At 39.2% G+C, this 18,686-nt stretch overlaps 1 protein-coding gene across 1 annotated transcript in view; it reads right to left on the reverse strand.

Moving 5' to 3' along the window:
- The window catches only part of ATCAY (ATCAY kinesin light chain interacting caytaxin), a 40,500-nt gene extending 34,641 nt beyond the window's left edge, over window positions 1–5,859 (reverse strand). Inside the window, exons 1-2 of the mRNA XM_020971334.2 lie at window positions 5,452–5,859; window positions 1,429–1,548 (exon numbers count right to left, since the gene is read on the reverse strand). Of these exons, the coding sequence (XP_020826993.1) occupies window positions 1,429–1,505 (77 nt within the window). The 5' untranslated portion in view covers window positions 1,506–1,548; window positions 5,452–5,859. The remainder of the gene's footprint in view (window positions 1–1,428; window positions 1,549–5,451) is intronic.
- Window positions 5,860–18,686: the final 12,827 nt, after the last annotated feature.

Here is an 18,686-nt window from a genome sequence, read left to right on the forward strand (position 1 = left end):
AGGACTTTCAGCTTTAGCATCTCAGGCCGAAGGACACCTGGCTATTGTTAGTATAACTCCTATTTCGATGGCATGTTAAGGTCTATGAGGCTTTTTTTAATTTAAGTAATGTGAAGGACTTTCTCCCTGTTTTACAGATGGAGATAACTGAGTTCTGGAGAGAGGAAGTGACTTGTCTGTGGATACAAAAGGAGCTAGTAAAAGAACAAGGGACAGAACCCAGGCTCCCTGACTGTTCTACCTTTTCCCTCTATGCCATGAATACTGTACTAAAGGGGACTAAGCATTAGTTTTCAAAGACTTCTGACTTTGATCAGGGGCCCCACTCAGTATTCTGGTATAGGTCTTTTCCTCTGTCTTCAAGGATAAGCTCAGATACCACTTCCTCAGGGAACTCCTAACTTGTTAGGTGAAAGTGGCCACTTTCTCCCCAAACTTCCCATAGTGCTTTTCTTAGACCTCTTTCTTGCATCATAAAGATTTGTGTATGTATTCTTCCCCATATTAGATTGTAAGTCCCTTGAAATCTGGGTTTATCATGGAGTCACAGGACCTTGACTCAAATCCTATGCCAACCTTCTGACTGCCTGATCTTGGGCATAATAATAATGATGATGATGATGATGATGATGACAATAATAAATAACAACTAGCATTCACATAGTGCTTACTATGTGGCATGTCTTTTAATTTCTCTGGTCCATAATTTTTCATCTACAAAATGAAGGAGTGGGACCGGATGACCTCTAAGGTCCCTTCTAGTTCTTAATCTGTGATCCTATGATCTTTGTGTACAGTACTTTATACAGAGTGGACTCATAAAATGTTTGTTGGATTGAATTTAATTTTCTGACTTCTACTTGCACCATGGAAAGAAGGATTAATGGTACAACTAAAGGCTTTGGAAGAGAAAAAGATAAATTTAAAAGACAGGGGCCCAAAACAAATTTCTTTAGGAGAGGTAGCTTGCATGTTATCACACTCAAAAATATCAGTAAATGAATGGAAGAAATGTAGACAAGTAGTATTGCCAACCAGGGCTATATAGGTTTTTGGAGCAGAAAGAGTCTACATGGGAACTTTGCTGGGTGTAATTCCTGTTAAATCTAATAAATTCTAGCTCAGAGACTAGGGTCTGGGAAGCCTGACTTGCAAGAGAGAGAGTGTGTTGTAGGATGAACTGTGGACCAAAGTCAGGAGAACGGGGTTTATATTCTGGCTCCATTGAGTACTAGCTGTGTTGCCATGGCCAAGTCACTACAATTCCCTGAGTCTCAGGGAATTTCACAAACCTTAAAATGCTAGAGATTCATGAGCCTCTGAATTATTGTTATTATACTGTACTTCTCTGGAGAAGTAGCCCACATGGTAGAAATGTTACATTCTCCCCTCCCCCCAATTCTTAATAGCAGAGGTTGAAAGACACACCTGGGGAAGTCTTCATCCTGCCATTCCTCCTTCACGTCCACATTTCCCATTCGTAGGGTGGCTTCCGTGGTCCCCATGGTAGTGGAACAGGGATAGAGAAAGCTTGAAACAGGGAGGGGTCTGAAATGGAGGATGGAAATAGGGAGAGAGGAATTATTGTGAACTTCACTTGGCATCATATCGTCAGTGTCATGACATCAGAGAATGCTAGAGCTGGAAGGATCCTTGGAGATCATGTGAGTGAATCCCTTTACTCTCTGGAGAATGAAACAGATCCAGAGAGGTTAAGTGTCATGCCTGAGATAACACAACTAATAAGTAATATTTGCCTCTCCACTCTCTCCCAGCTCTCATTTTCAGTAGGTCCTGTCATAATATTTTTTACATCCACATCCTCTTCTCTCGTCCCGCTGCCATTAATCAATACCAGCCTTTGCTACTGCCTGATGCATCTATTGCAGTAGCTTACCCAAACATCAATGCCCAGTTCAAAATGCTTCCTCCTTTAGGAAGCTTTATCTGATTCCTCACAGTTGGTAATTACTTGCCCCCTCAGACTCCACATAACACTTTGTGCCTTTTTAATGTGTGTATCATGTCATATTGTGCATTGTAGTTATTTTTATTGGTGTCTTTCTGTGAGTACCACGAAGGTAGGGAAAGAGTCTTATCTACGCTTCGAATTTCCCTCACCATCTAGCACAGTAGCACACACTTACCTCTGCCCACAAGTAGGTGCTTAATACATGTTTGTTGAATGAGTGAGTAAAAGTTGGGATTTAGAGTTGAAAGGGATTTCAGTTAGATTCAACAAATATTTATTGTCTCCTATGTTTAAGGCACCTCATCAAGCCCACTTATGTTATAGATGAGGAAACTGAGACTTAGAGAGAGGAAGAGACTTTGTCCAGATCTTTAGATTCCCAAACTGGTGCTCTTTCCACTACTCTGTTTCCACAGGGTCATTTTGTAGAAATCACTTAGAGTGAACTAGACCTTGACAATCTGTGGCTGCCTTTTGAATGATTCTCAGTAGTAGTGTTTGTTGAAGACCTGTGGACAAAGTGGGAAGTGGACAAGTTTGTCTTAAGCTCTCCATCTCACACTCTTTTTTTTTGTCTCATGGCACCTTCCCCCATAACAACACTTCCCCAGCACCTAGTTGTTGTTGTTTATCCTTTGTTCTCAGAGGATTATGATTGGCTCAGAGTGAATGTAAACAGCAACAGCACCTTACTGTTACTGAAAGTAGTGCTTCAGGAGCTCACCCAGCCCCACTCCTTCTCACGCTTCCAGGAAGGCAGCTAGAAGTCCTCAAAAGAGCCCTTAAGTTTTAGCCAAAGAACTTGGACTCAACTCTCACCCATTATTTTGTTCTTCAGTGATTTTTCAGTCATATCCTACTCTTCATTGAGTCCATTTGGAGTTTTCTTGGCAAAGATACTGGAGTGGTTTGCCATTTTCTTCTCCAGCTTATTTTACAGATGAGGAAACTGAGGCAAACAAGGCTAAAAGAACTTGCTCAGAGTCACACAGGTAGTAAGAATCCGAGGCCACTTTTGAACTCAGGAAGATGAGTCTTCCTGACTCCAGGCCTGGTTCTCTATCTGCTGTGTGGCTGATTATATTGTGCCCACTCTGTGGTAGTGCCTTCTGAACTCATGCTGGACTGATCAGCCACAGCCAAACACACTATACTCTGACTCCAACACTGTGAATCGTCTTCTTCAAAAATGAAGGATGAACAACAACAATATTGGTGATCTTGGGTAAGTCCTGATCTGGTTCTCAGTTTCTTTTTCTATAAAGTGAGTGGATTGGTCTCTAGGAAGGTTATCCCTTTTTTTTAATGACCCTGTGATAATATTTCTGTGAGAACCTCCAGGGAAAAGCCAATCAGCTTCAAATAGACTCTGGTTTGAAAAGAGACCCAGACCAATAGCTTGACTTTCTCTTTTGAGAATCTGATCATCATTTGTGGAGGAAGTGTAGGAAGACAGTATAGTCAGCATATGTCACTTGCAATCTTACCTCTGCTGGGACGTGTAGGGGAGAGCAGGGGCGAGAAAGCAGCAAAATAAAAATCAGTTATATTCTCCTTCTCCTCCTGCAGTTGTTTTTAGGGGAAGGTTTAAATAAATGAAAAATTCATTTCAAGTCATGGGGCAGAAGCCTCCATTTCAGTTTGCCTGTAGCAGACACTGTGTTTCTGTCTCTGTTTCTATTCAATATAGTGTCACAGGAAGAAAGTGCTAAAGCCTTCCACAAAGAAAGCCTTTCAAGCCCCACATCTGAAGTTGTCTTCACTCCACAGGGACCTGTGTCATCCCAAAGCATACTGTCAATATAAAACAAGCCAGCTACAATATACATCATGCATCTAGGGGGTGCATTCAGACCCAGATTTCAGGAGGACAACGTGGGTGTCATCTAAGAAAGGAACATATGGCATTGAATAATTAATGTATTTTAACCTCCTCCATGGACGGAGGCAGGTGTAAGGGAAGGCACACCAAATTTGGAATTGAAGGACCTGAGTTTGAATCTCAGCACTGTTAGTTATGCCTTGTGTGATTTGGGAGCAGTTTCCAAACCCTCTAGACCTCAGTTTTCTTTGTAAAATGAAGGGGTCTAATTGGATGCTTTCTGAGGTCTCTCTGAACTCCAGTAGTGATAACTCACATTTGCATGGTGCTGGAAAGTTTGCAAAATATTTTACATGTATCTCATTTGAGCTAACATTCTAACATTGCAAAACAATACAGAGTTGTCAATAGAGGACTGGTGTTGGAGTTAGGAAGACCTGGGTTCAAATACCGTCTCAGCCAGTTAACCAGTGTGTGACCCTGAGCAAATCATTCAGTCTGCCTGAGTTTTCTCCTCTTTTGTAAAAATGAGTTAACATATGTATTTTGCCAACCTCAAAGTACTATATAACACTAGATGTTATTACCTACTTCAAGGATGGGGCTCAGATAAAATTTTGCATGTGACATGCTTTGTGAACTTTGAGACACTAGACAAATATCAGCTATTTTTCTAAAGTCCCATTCCAGCTCTGACATACTAGGTTCTCAGGTTTCTTTTAGGCCTGGCATTCTGTGTTTTCCCTTCTAAGATCCCTGCCAGTGCTAGTATTCTATGTTCTAGGGTTCCTTTTGGCTCTGCCACCCCATGATCCATCGGTTAAGGCTAGTCTGGGTCCATTCCCCACTTAAGAACACACCTTAATGCAATGTTGACATATACCTGTTTGTATGCTTTTGTGAATGTCATTTCAGTTGCCCTCTCAATACAACAGCATTAGAGGAAACCACCGTAATCTGTAAGCTTCTTGGGGGAACAATGTTCTTTCTCTTCTTTTTGTTTTCTCTTCCTGGCTTAATGCACCTCCCCCTACCCCACTCCCACCTCCAACCCCCACGAATACACTTTCCAATAAAGGGCTTGCAAACAGTAGATACGTAATGCATACTGACTAATTTAATTTAAAAAGTAAATAATCATCTCTTTGTGTTTCTACCCGGGAATCTAGTTCTTTAAGCTGCCTTCTCTCAACCCACCCCCTCCCGGAAAAAAAAAATTTATCCCCTTAAAATCCGCTTATGATGGCTTTTAAAAAAGACTTCACTTGTTCCAAATAGGAAATGGATGGAGACCGAAGCATCCTGCAGGCCTCCCTTCCTGGGGGAGAATTCAGGTATTAACCGAACCCGTAAATCCATCCTCCAAACGCGGCAGATCCCTCATCTTTCCCGTCGCTGATGATTAGCAGGGAATTGATTTGGGCTAATGGCTGTTTAGGAATGTTTTTCCTTTGGTTCTGATAGCTGGCTGATGCCTGCCCTGCGAGATGCAGAGGATGCGATCCATCTTTGCCAGAGGATGCGATCCATCTTTGCCAGGGCTCCCTGGCCACCCGAGAAGAGGCAGTGGTGGAAAAAATAAAAGGGCGGTAGCCAATAAACATCTCCAGACAGCTCTTTCCTTCCGCAGACCCAAAAGGCTGGAAGGTGTACTCACCGCCAGGCGATCTCTCCTCCTTAGCAGCGAACAAAGGGAAGCCCTCAGATGAACCAGTTGTGCATCCCTCCCTTTCTGCCTCGGGATGGCAGCTCCCTCAGTGAGAATGGGGATGGAGGGGAGACATTCCTTCTTCTGTGGAAGGCTGGCTGGGCTCTGTGTCGCCCAGGAAAGCCTGACAACTGAGGGTCTGCTGGTTTTGTCTGCAAAACTGGAAACCCTCAATCATGTTCTCCTAAAACCGCTGCTCCGGCCGCTGCTGCTTCCTTAGCCATCACCGCCGGGCCCTGCCTTCAAGGTATTTGATTATTCCCAGCTCACAGCTGGCTGAGGCTTAGAGCTCTTAAGACAGTTAATTATGCTGCGTGTGTGTGTGTGTGTGTGTGTGTGTGTGTGTGTGTGATGTCTGATACAACAGTACATCCCCCTTCCAGTGTTCATTCCTTTCTATTGGTTAGAAGAGGAGTAAATATTGCTGAAGCCTCTTCATAGGCAGAGACAGAAGAAATGATTCTTGGATGGTGCACTGAGAGCTAGAACAGTAGTGGCCTTATTCTTAGAGACTATTTGGGCTGGAAATGGCCTTAGGATATATAGAACATTGACTGGCAGAGCAGGGGACCTTAGACAGAGAACACAGAATGTTAGGGTTGGAATGGATTTTGGAACACATTCACAATATCAGAACTGTCAGGGAATTTAGAGCATAGAACATAGAACATTAGAGCTGGAAGGGACCTTAGTAGCTGGGATGTCTGGAGCTGGAAGGGAATTTAGAGCAGAGAAGATAGAATGTCAGAGCTGGAATGGACCTTAGAGCATAGAACACAGAATGTCAGGCCTGAAATGTACCTTAGAATGTAGTACAGAGAATGTCAGATCTGGAGGAAGTCTTGGAGCAGAGAACATAGAATGTCAGTGCTGGAATGGATCTTGGAATATAGAACACACTGACAGAGCAGGAAGGAACCTTAGAACATAGCACGCAGAATGTCAGACCTGGAAGGAACCTTAGAGCAGAGAATATAAAATGTCAGAGTTCAGAAAATACCTAAAGCAACATTTTCAGTTTTCAAAGGAAGGACTTGGGCCCCGAAGAGCAGTAGTGACTCTGTAAAGGTCACTCAAATTCAGTTCACCAAACCTTCATAAAGTATCTACTAGGATCAAAGCATTATGCTAGGCACTAGGGAAACCAACCCAAACCAAAACCTAAACTAAAACCAGACAAAAAATTACCCGTAAGAAGCTCATATTCTACTGGAGGTGGGGTGGAGAGGGATAGTGCATGTTCACAAATAAATATCATACAAGGTAAATTGAGGAAGTTAGCACTACCTGGAGGAAGTGAGAGATGAAATCAAGAAAGGCTTCTCAGAGGAGGTGACATTTGAATTAAAACTTGAAGGAAGTTAAGGATGCCTTGAGGCCGAGAAGATAAGGGGTGTGCAGGAACGAGGGATGGCGTAGACAAATGTGCAGAAGTGGGAGAGAGATTTGGGAGGTGAAGTGTTGAGGTCAACAAATAGTGTTTAAATGAGTTAAGAGAGTTTGTGGCACGACCTAAACTAGAACACAGGGCTCCTCGTTTTGCACTGTACCATGATGCCTCCAGGTGACAGAGAAAATGATCCCACAGGTATGTCCTCTAATAGAGATGACTAGCTTCTCCTCTACCTTAACTAAAGAATTGGTGCTACAAGTTTCTCTGAGAGAAAAGTGTTGAGTAATTCAATAAACATGTGTTAAGTGTTGATTGCGTGCACAGCCTTTTGTTGAGTGTGGAGGTAGGGGGTGGGATAGGGATGATCAGGGAGATATAAAGTTTAGACAAGAACTGATTCCTGCCCCTGTGGAATCCAAAGTCTAAAAAAGAGACTTCACACACATAATTATGAGATGATACATATGCACATCAGAGAGATATAACCAGTCCTGTATCACTTCCAAGTATGAAAAGGTCATTGACAATGAGAGAGATCAGGGAAGGCTTCTAGAGGAGGTGATGTTTGGGCTGGGCTAGAAAGAGGATGATTAGACACTCAACAGGTAAAGGGAAAAAGTTAGAGAGCAAAGATCTAGATATAGGAAAGAGACAGCTGGTGGTGCAATGGATAGAGTGCTAGACCTGAAGTCAAGAAGATTTGAGTTCAAATCCAGCCTTAGACATGTATTAGCTGTGTGACCCTGGGCTTAACTTAACCTCTGTTTGCCTCAACTGTAAAATGGGGATAATAATAGGACCTACCTCCTACGGTTGTTGTGAGGATGAAAATGAGAAATTTGTAAAGTACTTACACAATGACTGGCACTATATAAATGCTTCTTCCTCTCCTCCCCACATTGAGCTCTGAATTTAGAGCCGGAGGACTTGGGTTTGAATCCCTGTCATTTACTATGTGACTTTGAGCAAGTCACAACCTCTTCTGGGTTTTTTTCCTCCTCTGTAAAAGGAGGGCATTGGTTGGACTAGGTGGTCTTTTCTGAATCTGGAACTATAATTCTTTAGTTTACTTTATCCTTTCCCCTTTCTGGATTTCAGTTTCTTCATTTTTGCAAAATGAAGGGATTAGCTTATGTAGTTGATCCTTTGAAGGTAGTCTTTTTTTGAGAATTAAAAAGAGTTTATTAAAGTATGTCAAGGTAGCAACACTTTGATGGGAGATTAGCAGCACTGGAGATCAGCCATTCAAAGGTACTCTACCAATCCCCACTCACACTGCTAAATTAAATCGTAAGGATTCTGGTTACTACTTCCCCTTAGGGATCTACGGTTAGCCTTGAGGGGTTGGGATTTGCTTTTTTTTCTAATGTTATATCTCATTAGCCCCTGCCGGTATGCTTTTTCTAATGATAATCAAGTAGCCAGTCTTAATTAGCTTTTAGAAGAGTGTTTACTAAATTGGTATCTTAAGAACAGTTAATAAAAATAATTTCCCCCAAAAGTATGTGTCACACTGCCTTATCCACACACACACACACACACACACACATACACACTCATATGTATATATGTATATGTATGTATGTAGAGAGAGAGAGGGAGGGGAAAGAGAGAGTTCAAGGGAAAGTTGGCTCAAACCTAGAGGTTTTGGCAAAAGAAACTCACAGGTCCTGGAATTCCTTTTGCTAGGGTCCTCAAGGTGTTCCCCTTAAGTACAATATATCTTTTTTTTTTTTTCCTGCTGAGCTAGTTGTAGAGCCTAGAGTTTTTATCCAGTCTATGGTTGGCTCTTGATGCAGACACTGACCCCAGCTTCACTGACCCATTGTCCTGGGGATGCTGCTACAATGCTGACAGGAAGGTGGAGAATCCAAAATCCTCTGGACTCTTCAGAGCTTTCAGATTCTTACCTAATTCCAATTCCAACTTCCTGATTTTGCAAAGGGCCAAGAAGTGCGACCAAAAACCTCAGCCTATTTGAACAGGTTCTCAGGCCTCCTTCCCATATAGTGAACAATGGATAATGGATTTCACTGGTAAATGCATTAGGGCCAAGTAGGGTGATCCAGGTGATTTCATAACCACCCCTTACACTAGATGATCTCTAAGGTCCATTTCTGCTCTAAATTCCATTATCCTTTTGGGATAAGTACACACATACGCACAAGTTACATTGAGAAAAAGAGAGGTCCAACAGAAGGATAGGACTGGAGAGTGAATGCTGTCCTCTGAGGAAATCAGGAAACATCTTATGGAGGTGGTGATGGTTGAGTCGGACATTTGAAGCTAGGGGTTGTGGGGGCTGAGTACCTCATATTACTCTCCTTCACCTACTCCTTGTTTCAGCCAAACTGGCTATCTCTGTGTGTTCCACACAGTGTCTTCTTTGCTTTATAATGGGCTCTTCTCCATCCCTTATCTTTGCCTCTTGAATTCTGTAACTGTTTGTCAAGGCTCAGCCCCAATTCCACCTCTTCATTGAGGCTTTCATGGATCTTCAAACACTTGTATGTTATAAAAGTGATTGCTGTAATTTTTCAAGGATCTGTGATTTTATCATTGTGGGTAGTATCTCCAATAATACAGATTTCATCTGCAACTTTAGATGGATAGCCTTTGAGAACTCCAGTTACTGAAAATACATCCCTTTGCAAGTCAAGCTCAGTGATGAGTTTCTCCAAACTTAGCTGGTCTGATCCTCAGTCTACAGACATGTATTTCACCCCTAGGCCAGACAAGAAGCCTTTCTAGCTTTGGTGGTCATCTGACAGGCAACTGTTAGACTCTGTCTGTTCCCTAGCTCATAGTACCCAGATATCGGGTGGTGATGGGGAGAGGAAACAAAAGACTCCTGGTCCTGGCCACCCATGGGCTAAAGAGGCGGCAAGGGGGCAGTGATTGCTTTTAATGTAGTCTATGCTGTTTGTCACTTGATACTTTTGTGGTAAATAATGCTTTCTATTTTAAGTAAGTTGTGCTTACTATGATAGGAGGCCACATGATAAATCTTGACTGGATCAAATTGGATATATTCAGTGAGTGGGTACATATAATAGGGCCAGCTAAACTGTGATTGCTGTTGTGCATTCTGTAACACCTAGTTTGTAGTTAACATACTCCTTTTCACAACATAGATAAGGATATGTTTGTGGGTTTTTGTAACTGGCATCTTCATCTTTCTTCGGTGAATGTGAATGCATTGATATGGCTTGTTAGAGAATGTCTATTTCCATGCACACATTTATATGCATCTTTATTGATAAGCTGAGGCCTTTTCTTTCTAAAACTAGGAAACTGAAGGTTTTTTCCCCTTATCTCTCAGGATCTAGGCTAGCATCAACATGTACAATCTCAAGAGGAAGATGTAACTCCTTTAAGTGGAGGCGATATTGTCTTTTCATCAAAAATACATGTTTTGGGATCCTGGAAAGAAGATGGAGTCAGATGTTTCCTAGGGATAGCTCTCACCTTCTCTCTCTCTCTCTCTCTCTCTCTCTCTCTCTCTCTCTCTCTCTCTCTCTCTCTCTCTCATATAAAAATCTTCCAGCAATGGAGGATAGGACAATCAAAAGGACAGCAAAGGGTAGAATTGGAACTCACAATGTGAGACACAGAGTAATTATTTTTACCATGGAACATTGTTTCTATCCACATAAAGTCCAAAGTTAAGAAATAGGATGGAAAAATGAGAAAACAACAACAATAGCAGCAAAGAACTTGACCATAAAAAGCTACTATGGTGACTGGGAAGCTCAAGATACAAACTCAGAAGAAGACAACAATGTAAAAACATCTATAAGCTAAGCCTCAAAGAAAAATGCGGATTGGACACAAGCACAACAAGAATTAATAGAATTGCTAAAGAAAGAGCTAAAAAAGAGCAAAAAAAAATTTAAAAATCAAGAGCAGTAGAGGAAATATTGGGAAAAGAAATGAGAGCAATGCAAGAAAAGTATGAAAATAAAAATAATATCTTGGTAAAAGATGAACAAAAACATAGAAGAAAATAACTTGTTAAAAAAAAATGGAATTGACCAAATTGTAAAAGAGGCATAAAATCTCACTGAAGAAAAGAACTTGAAAAGCAGAATTGGCCAAATGGAAAAAGAGGTACAAAATCTCACTGAAGAGAATAATTCCTTAAAAATTAGTATTGGTCATGTGGAAGCTAATGATTCCATGAGACATCAAGAAACAATGAAACAGAATAAAAAGAATGAAATATAGAAAAAATGTGAAATATCTCACTGGAAAAATATATGACCTGGAAAATAGATCAAAGAGATATAATTTAAGAATCATTGGACTACCTGAAAGCCATAATAAAAAAAGTCTAGACATCATATTTTAAGAAAATATGAAGGAAAACTGCTGAGATATCTTAGAACCAAATGGCAAAATAGAAATGAAAAGAATTCACCAATCACCTCCTGAAAGAGATCACAAAATGAAAACGCCTATGTATATTATAGCAGAGTTCCTATGTCAAGAAGAAAACGCTGAAGATAGCCAGAAAGAAACAATTCAAACACTATGGAGCCACAGTCAGGATCACACAAGATTTGGCAGCTACCATGTTAAAGGAGCAGAGGGCTTAGAATATAATATTCCAGAAGGCAAAGGAGCTAGTATTACAACCAAGAATAACCCTATCCAACAAAACTGAGTATAATTATAGAGGGGAAAAAATCATTTAATAAAATCAGGTATTCCTGATGAAAAGACCAGAGCTTAGTAGAAAATTTGACATTTAAAAAGATTTGAGAGAGGCATAAACAGGTAAATATAAGTGAGAAATCATGGGGAACTTAATAAAGTTAAACTGTTTATATTATCAAATGCAAAGATGATACATGTAACTTCCAAGAACTTTATCATCATTAGGACAGTTAGAAGGAGCATTCTTAGACAGAGGTTATAGGTATGAGTCTATTAGTTGCAATAATATCAAAAAGAAAAATGAAAGGCTGAGAAAGAGATATATACTGGGAGAAGGGGGAATGGAGAGGAAGAATGGGGAAAATCTCATATAAAAGAGGTATGCAAGGAAGAATTTTTATTGTTTTATATAGAAGGGGAAAATATTAACACTTTCTTTAGTCTAGACATCAACAAAACAATAAATCAAGTCCTAATTCATAGTAATTGCCTATTTCTGAGTTGTCAGTGCTCACACTGAGAATTAATGCTCTAACTCTTGGAAAGCCAGAGAGCTGGTCTAGTACACTTTTGGTTGTGTGTGAGATATAGCAAGCATATGAGGAATTAAAGAAAATAGGAACCTTTTTTTTAACTGTTGCAGAATAAAATAATGTAATGATTACAACAATGTAAATAAAAAGTTTACTAAAAAGAAGTCAAACTGGATAAGTGAAAAATCAATGAAGGCCCCAGGGAAAAGATAATGGAAGTACAGCCCTTCCCTCATATCAGAGCTGTGGGTGATATGACGGCAGATTATTGCATATATTGTCAGACACAGTCACTGTATTGGATGTTTTTGCTTTGTTGCAAGTGACTGTTCAGTCTGGGAATGTAAATGAAATGACTGACTGTAAAGACAAAAGAAATCATTAAAACATTAAGAAAACTAATTGTGCTTTGAGGGCATTCCCTCCTGGCAGTGGTCAAAGCTATCTGGAGATAAAGAAAACTCATTAGAATACTCTGTTAGATTTGAGTAATGTTCTATGTTCTTAATTAAAAATATAATCAAGTTGATAAATATTTCTCCATCTTTAAAAAAAAAAAACTCCTGTACTCTTAACTAATTAACTTATTGTCATGTAATTTACTGCTGAGTTTCCCTTCATTTTTTTTCCCAGCCCCCCAAGGGCCTTCAACAAAATTTATATTCCCTTTCCCTGATGTAAATTATAGGCTGATTAAATTCAATGATACAAAATATTTAAAAAGAATACCTTGTTAAGAGTTTAATTTCTCCTAACAGTTTAATCTCCAGCTTACCTAGTCAATTTGTTGTGGTCATTATTAAACTTCTGAGAAGATCTCTCCATTTTTAAAAATTAAGATAATGCTCAACATACTCAAATGAAATCCTTTTTTCTTTTTCTTTCTTTCTTTCTTTCTTTCTTTCTTTCTTTCTTTCTTTCTTTTCTTTCTTTTCTCTCTTTCTTTCTTTTTCTTTCTCTTTCTTTCTTTCTTTCTTTCTCTCTCTCTCTCTTTCTCTCTTCTCTCTTTCTTTCTTTCTTCCTTTCTTTCTTTCTTTCTCTCTTCCTTTCTTTCTTTCTTTCTTTCTCTCTTTCTTTCTTTCTTTCTTTCTTTTTTTCTCTCTCTCTCTCTCTCTCTCTCTTTCTCTCTCTCTCTCTTTCTTTCTTTCTTCTTTCTTTCTTTCTTTCTTTCTTTCTTTCTTTCTTTCTTTCTTTCTTTCTTTCTTTCTTTCTTTCTTTCTTTCTTTCTTTCTTTCTTTCTTTCTTTCTTTCTTTCTCTTAGTTCTTATAGACAATGGTCTCCAAAACAGGATGCATACACCCTAGGAGGTACACAGAAAGATAAACTGCAGTGCCGGGAGAAAATATCAGCATTTCTACTTATTTTTCATCTGAAAAAATCAGAAAGAAGTTAAGCTTTACATATATATGTATATGTATATATACATACATAAATATACATATACACACATAAGTGTACACACATATTAGCCTGTATCTGACATTTGGCCTGTATCTGTCTATATGTTATATAGTCACATGTGATATATGGTACTGGAGGAATTCTGAGGGAAGAGTGAGAGTTTCACAACAAGGAATGGTGGACAGTGGTGTCTCTACTCATTGGATTATTGTCAGCATATTATGACACATTGCAGTTTATGGATGTGTAATTAAGTGAATTCATGGGGCATGTTACCTAGTTTTAATTAGGCTAGCTCACAAAATCAACAATTAATTCAAAAAACTTATTGCAAAGAGCCTGTGGATCAAAAATAATACTAGTGTGAGCACAGATCAAGCAGAAAGTAGCCAAGCTGATGTTACTGCTCTTTAATAAGATAATAATAATAATGGGCTCTTCATCAACTGTAATAAGAAGGGAAGACAACAAATGATTTCATGAGATCTGAGAAAGAGTTGAATGAAAAATGTGAGATTATCAAGATTATTTGAAATGTGGATTTATGATTATTGTTCTTCATTCACAACAAACCTTGCCCAAAGTGCACGTTATTCTCTGCAATTGTTATCTAACGATTTTATGAAGCCTCAGAGACATTTAAAAACTAAGCCTTTGTTGTTGAAAGGTATGTGAAACAATGACTTATAAAAACTCTTCTATTTCAACACTTTAAAAAACTGGAAACAAAATTTTCCAACCTGTTTAAAAAAAATCTTCCAAACCAAGAATTTTAACGGGTTTTGAACCTATTTGGCAAATAGATTAAAGTCAAGCCTGCCTTGAGGGTTTACAAGTTCAACTGAATGACATCAGGGAAAACAGAAATTTACTAGCTAAATTTCAACAAAAAACTTGAGAATCACGGTTTAAGCTCAGTCAGAGATGCACTTCTTCCATTTGGATCTTCTCATATCTTTTTTCAGTTCTGACAGTTGTGAATTCAAACAGATTAATGATCTTGTTGATTTGGGAGTGCCCTTCCCCCACTCCGTTAGACAGTTCTAGTGGAGTTCTTTGGCCATCCACCTGTCATCCCTTGCTTCTGCCATGTAACCAGCCCATTTTCTCTTCCTGTCATACAATTATTTGATGACATCCTTTATTCTTGCTCTTCAGAGTTCTTTGTTGATTATATGTTACAGTCTGTTTGCACCAACCATCTCCCTTTCATTGTTCTTTGTGTGAAACATATTTAGTTCTTGGGGTGGTGTTCCATGTCTCAATCAATCAGTTGACCAATTAACAAACATTTATTTAGCACCTACTATGTGCTAGGCACTGTGCTAAGCATTAGTAAAATGTTAGCCATCAAAACCAAGGAATGAAATAAATTGAACTTAGAATCAGACCTTAGAATCACTCTACTGCAAAATGTGAAACCAAGATTTAAAAAAACCAATGAAACACATTAAGTTACATTGCTCTCATTCAGTCACTCAAGCAATCAACTATTTATTAAGCACTTTCTATATGCTGGGCATTGTGGATACAAATACAAAGAATAAAATAATCTTAACTCACAATGAGTTTACATTTTATTGGCCCCAATGACAAGGAATTATAAAAAATATAATATAAACATAAAGCAATAAAGACATTTAAATGTGCACATACACACAAAATATTTAAATACAAGGTAGCTTGGGATGCACTAACAGTAGGGAGGATCAGAAAAGTCATCACACGGAAGAAGGTGTTTTAGGTGCATCTTAAAGGAAGGGAAGGACTCTATTAAGCAAAGGTAAGGAAGGAGTGAATTCCAGGCCCCTGGGTGGTAGATGGAATACTGTTGGTAAGGAGCAGAGAGAAGATCAGTTTGACTGCATTGAAGTGTGCAGGTCAAAGAATAATGTCCAATGAGCTTGGAAAGGTAGGGTGGGGTGAGCTTAAAGCTAAAAAGAAGAATTTATATTCCATGCTAGAAGCAATGGGAGGCCACTGGGTTTGGTTGAGCAGTGGGTGATATGGGCAAATCTGTTCTTAAGAAAATTACTTTGGCAGCCCTGTGTAAAATGGGCTGGAGTTGTGAGAGATTTGAGAAAGGGAGAACAATTAAGAAACTGCTCCAGTAATCTAGTTGAGAGGTGATAATTGAAGTGGTGACTATGTGAGTAGAGAGAAAGGGCCAGAGGCAAGAAGTGTTGTCAAGGTAGAAATGGAAATATTTCATTAATAATAATTTTTTTGGTAAGAACAAGAAAGTTTTTTTTACCATTAAATAAAATTATTTTAATGTTTATTTCATTTTTTTATCTTTTAAAATTTTGTGTATAATTTATAAAGTATATAATATACCAGTATAGTATTACACATATATGTACACACACATGCACACACACACACATATATATATATAATTTATAAATAAATATACATATATTATGGGTATATACTCAAAAATATTTTACTGATAGGCGTGAGCCATCAAAAAAGTGCGAAGACCATTGCTGTAAGTAACAGATTTCTATGTCCTAAGCAAAGCAAGATACAAAAGATATTCGTTCTTGTCTGATGTGTGCCACCCTAGCTACTACCTTAGAATTTCTTTGAACAAGAAAATGGAAATATCACTATCCTATATTTAGGATGGAACCTTTTGTGTATATTAAAAAAAAGTTGGTGAACCATCTTAGGTACTTACTACTCATCTGCAGTGCTATGACCTTCATGAGCCATCTGGGAACTGTTATTCCACAGAAGTTGATCTGAGACCATAGGCCTCTGTGCTGTCTAAAAAGCTGTGAAGACACATCTTAAGACACAGGGGAACTCACAGCTGTACCATCTTATCTCCAGCCCTTCCCAAGACCTCTATTAGACACAAAGAGTACTTTTCACTAAAGTTCATTAGGATGCATAAATTCTGTCCATGGTCTGTGTTTTTCTACTCACTGGGAATGGCAGTCAATTTATTACAAAAATCCCTCATTTAGTGGCCAATTGCTGTTAAATCTAGGAAGTAATATGGATAAAAGAATCTAATCAATTCTCTTTTTCAATTATTTTCTATACCCTCCCTTCCTTGACCCCCAAACAATATCAATTTAATTGCTCTTAGGAATGGGCCACAAAATTATGTTCTGATCATTCAGTCAATTGACTAACATTGATTAAGCACCTGCTACGTGCCAGATACTGTGAAAGGTGCTGGAAATACAAGTACAAAAATTTGATTATCTTTATTCTTGAGTAACATTTCTAATGAATCATTACTGTGAGTAGTTTTGAGCCAAAGACCAGGTAGTGGCTTGGAGCACTATTAAAATGTTGTATTTCTTTGGAGCAAGGTCTGCGGTATAATCATATTTATATTCACCAAGCATAGTTTAGTGCCTTGCATCTATCTATTAGGTGCTTGACAAGTGTTCATTTAACTGATATATGTTTAACTCAGTAAAGAGGAGGTCTGGCACACACTTTGTGGACAGCATGACAGGGAATCAGTGGCTCAGAGACATTTTTAATTGGAAGGAACTAAGAAGTCACATAGAACTGTTGTTCCCTTGTTTTTCAAAAGAGGCCCACAGTGATTAAGTGACTTACCCTTTGTCATGAAGCTAGTAAGTGACAGAGCCCCTAAGCAAGATCTATTGTAGGATAGATATGAAGCTGTGAGAAGTCAATTGAGGTCTGATTATAAACCTAGTTAACAGTCTAGCTGGTTAGTATGCATTTATTAAGCTCCTACTATCTTTTGGGCACTGTGCTAAGCACTGGAGACACAAAGAAAGGCAAAAGAGGGGCAGCTAGGTGGCGCAGTGGATAGAGCACCGGCCCTGAAGTCAGGAGGACCTGATTTCAAATCCGGCCTCAGACCAAACACTTGACACTAGCTGTGTGACCCTGGGCAAGTCACTTAACCCCAATTGCCTTAAAAAAAAGAAAGGCGAAAGACAGTCATTGCTGTCAGGGAGCTTACTGTCTAATGAGGGAGACAACATATAAATCACTATGTACAAATAAGATATAGACAGGGTAAAAAGGAGATAATCAACAGAGGGAAGGGACTGGTGTTAGTGCAATCAGAAGAGGCTCTAATCCTGTACAGTAGTCTGTATAGTGTAATATTTCATTTTACACAGAAGAGGATATGTCACCAAATGCACAACATTTGGAAGACGATAGCCAAATATTGCAGCAGCTGCCCACAGGGCAGAACCCATTATCTAATTAAAAGTACAAGCACAGTTTTAGGTAGGCAGTATGCCATTACCCATTTGTACTTCAGCCAGGACATAGCAGGATATCTATACTGCCAGACCTGCCAGATGACAACCACAAGTGGTCAGAACAATTACCCTGGAGGAATGCCATCGACTACGTCATTGACATGACTTCATTCAGCCCCTATGATTTCACACTATTTATAGTCCACGTGTCAAGCAGATCTGTTCTTGTTTAATTTGGGAGTGGAGGCAAGGAAGAAGAAAGCCGAATTACGGGGGCACTCAGCATGAAACTCATGGAATAGCTACTCTGATGAGTGAGATAGGTAGTCACAGGGAAGGAGGGACAACACTTTCAACATAGTAGAAATAACTCTAGATTTGGAGTTGAAAGATTTGGGTTCAAATCCTTCTTCTGACCATTAAAATCAATATGGTCCTGGACAAAATCAATTCCCCTCTTTGGGCCTCTTTTTCCTCGTTTGGATAATCCAGAGGCTGGGCTAAAAGATCTTTCAAAGTCCAGAGATATATAGAGTCTCAAGAGTTGGAAAGGACCTCAGAGGTCATCTTGTTTGACTTGTAGGTAAAGTCTTCTGATAACATAGGAGTTTTAAAGGGCAACTAGGTGGTACAGTGGATAGAATGCTGGGTCTGAAGTCAGGAAGACGTAAATTCAAATCCGGCCTCAGATACTTACTAGCTGTGAACTTGGACAAGTTATTTAACCTTGTTTGCCTCAGTTTCCTCATCTGTAAAAAGAGCTGGAGAAAGAAATGGCAAACTACTCCAGTATCTTTGCCAAGAAAACCCCAAATGGGGTCATGAAGAAACTAGACACGACTGAACAACAAAGGAATTTTAAAAATCTCTTTTAAGGACAAGGGAGAAGAGTTGAAGAGAAAAGTGTAGTGGCAGTGACAGGTGGATTCTTCCCAGGGGATTGACTAATGCTGCTGGAGCCTTTTCCTTTCCCTGGCTCAAAGCTA

Source organism: Phascolarctos cinereus, unplaced genomic scaffold, assembly GCF_003287225.1.
Source record: "Phascolarctos cinereus isolate Bilbo 61053 unplaced genomic scaffold, phaCin_HiC Scaffold_4;HRSCAF=312, whole genome shotgun sequence".
In the NCBI taxonomy this organism is placed as follows: Eukaryota; Metazoa; Chordata; class Mammalia; order Diprotodontia; family Phascolarctidae; genus Phascolarctos; species Phascolarctos cinereus.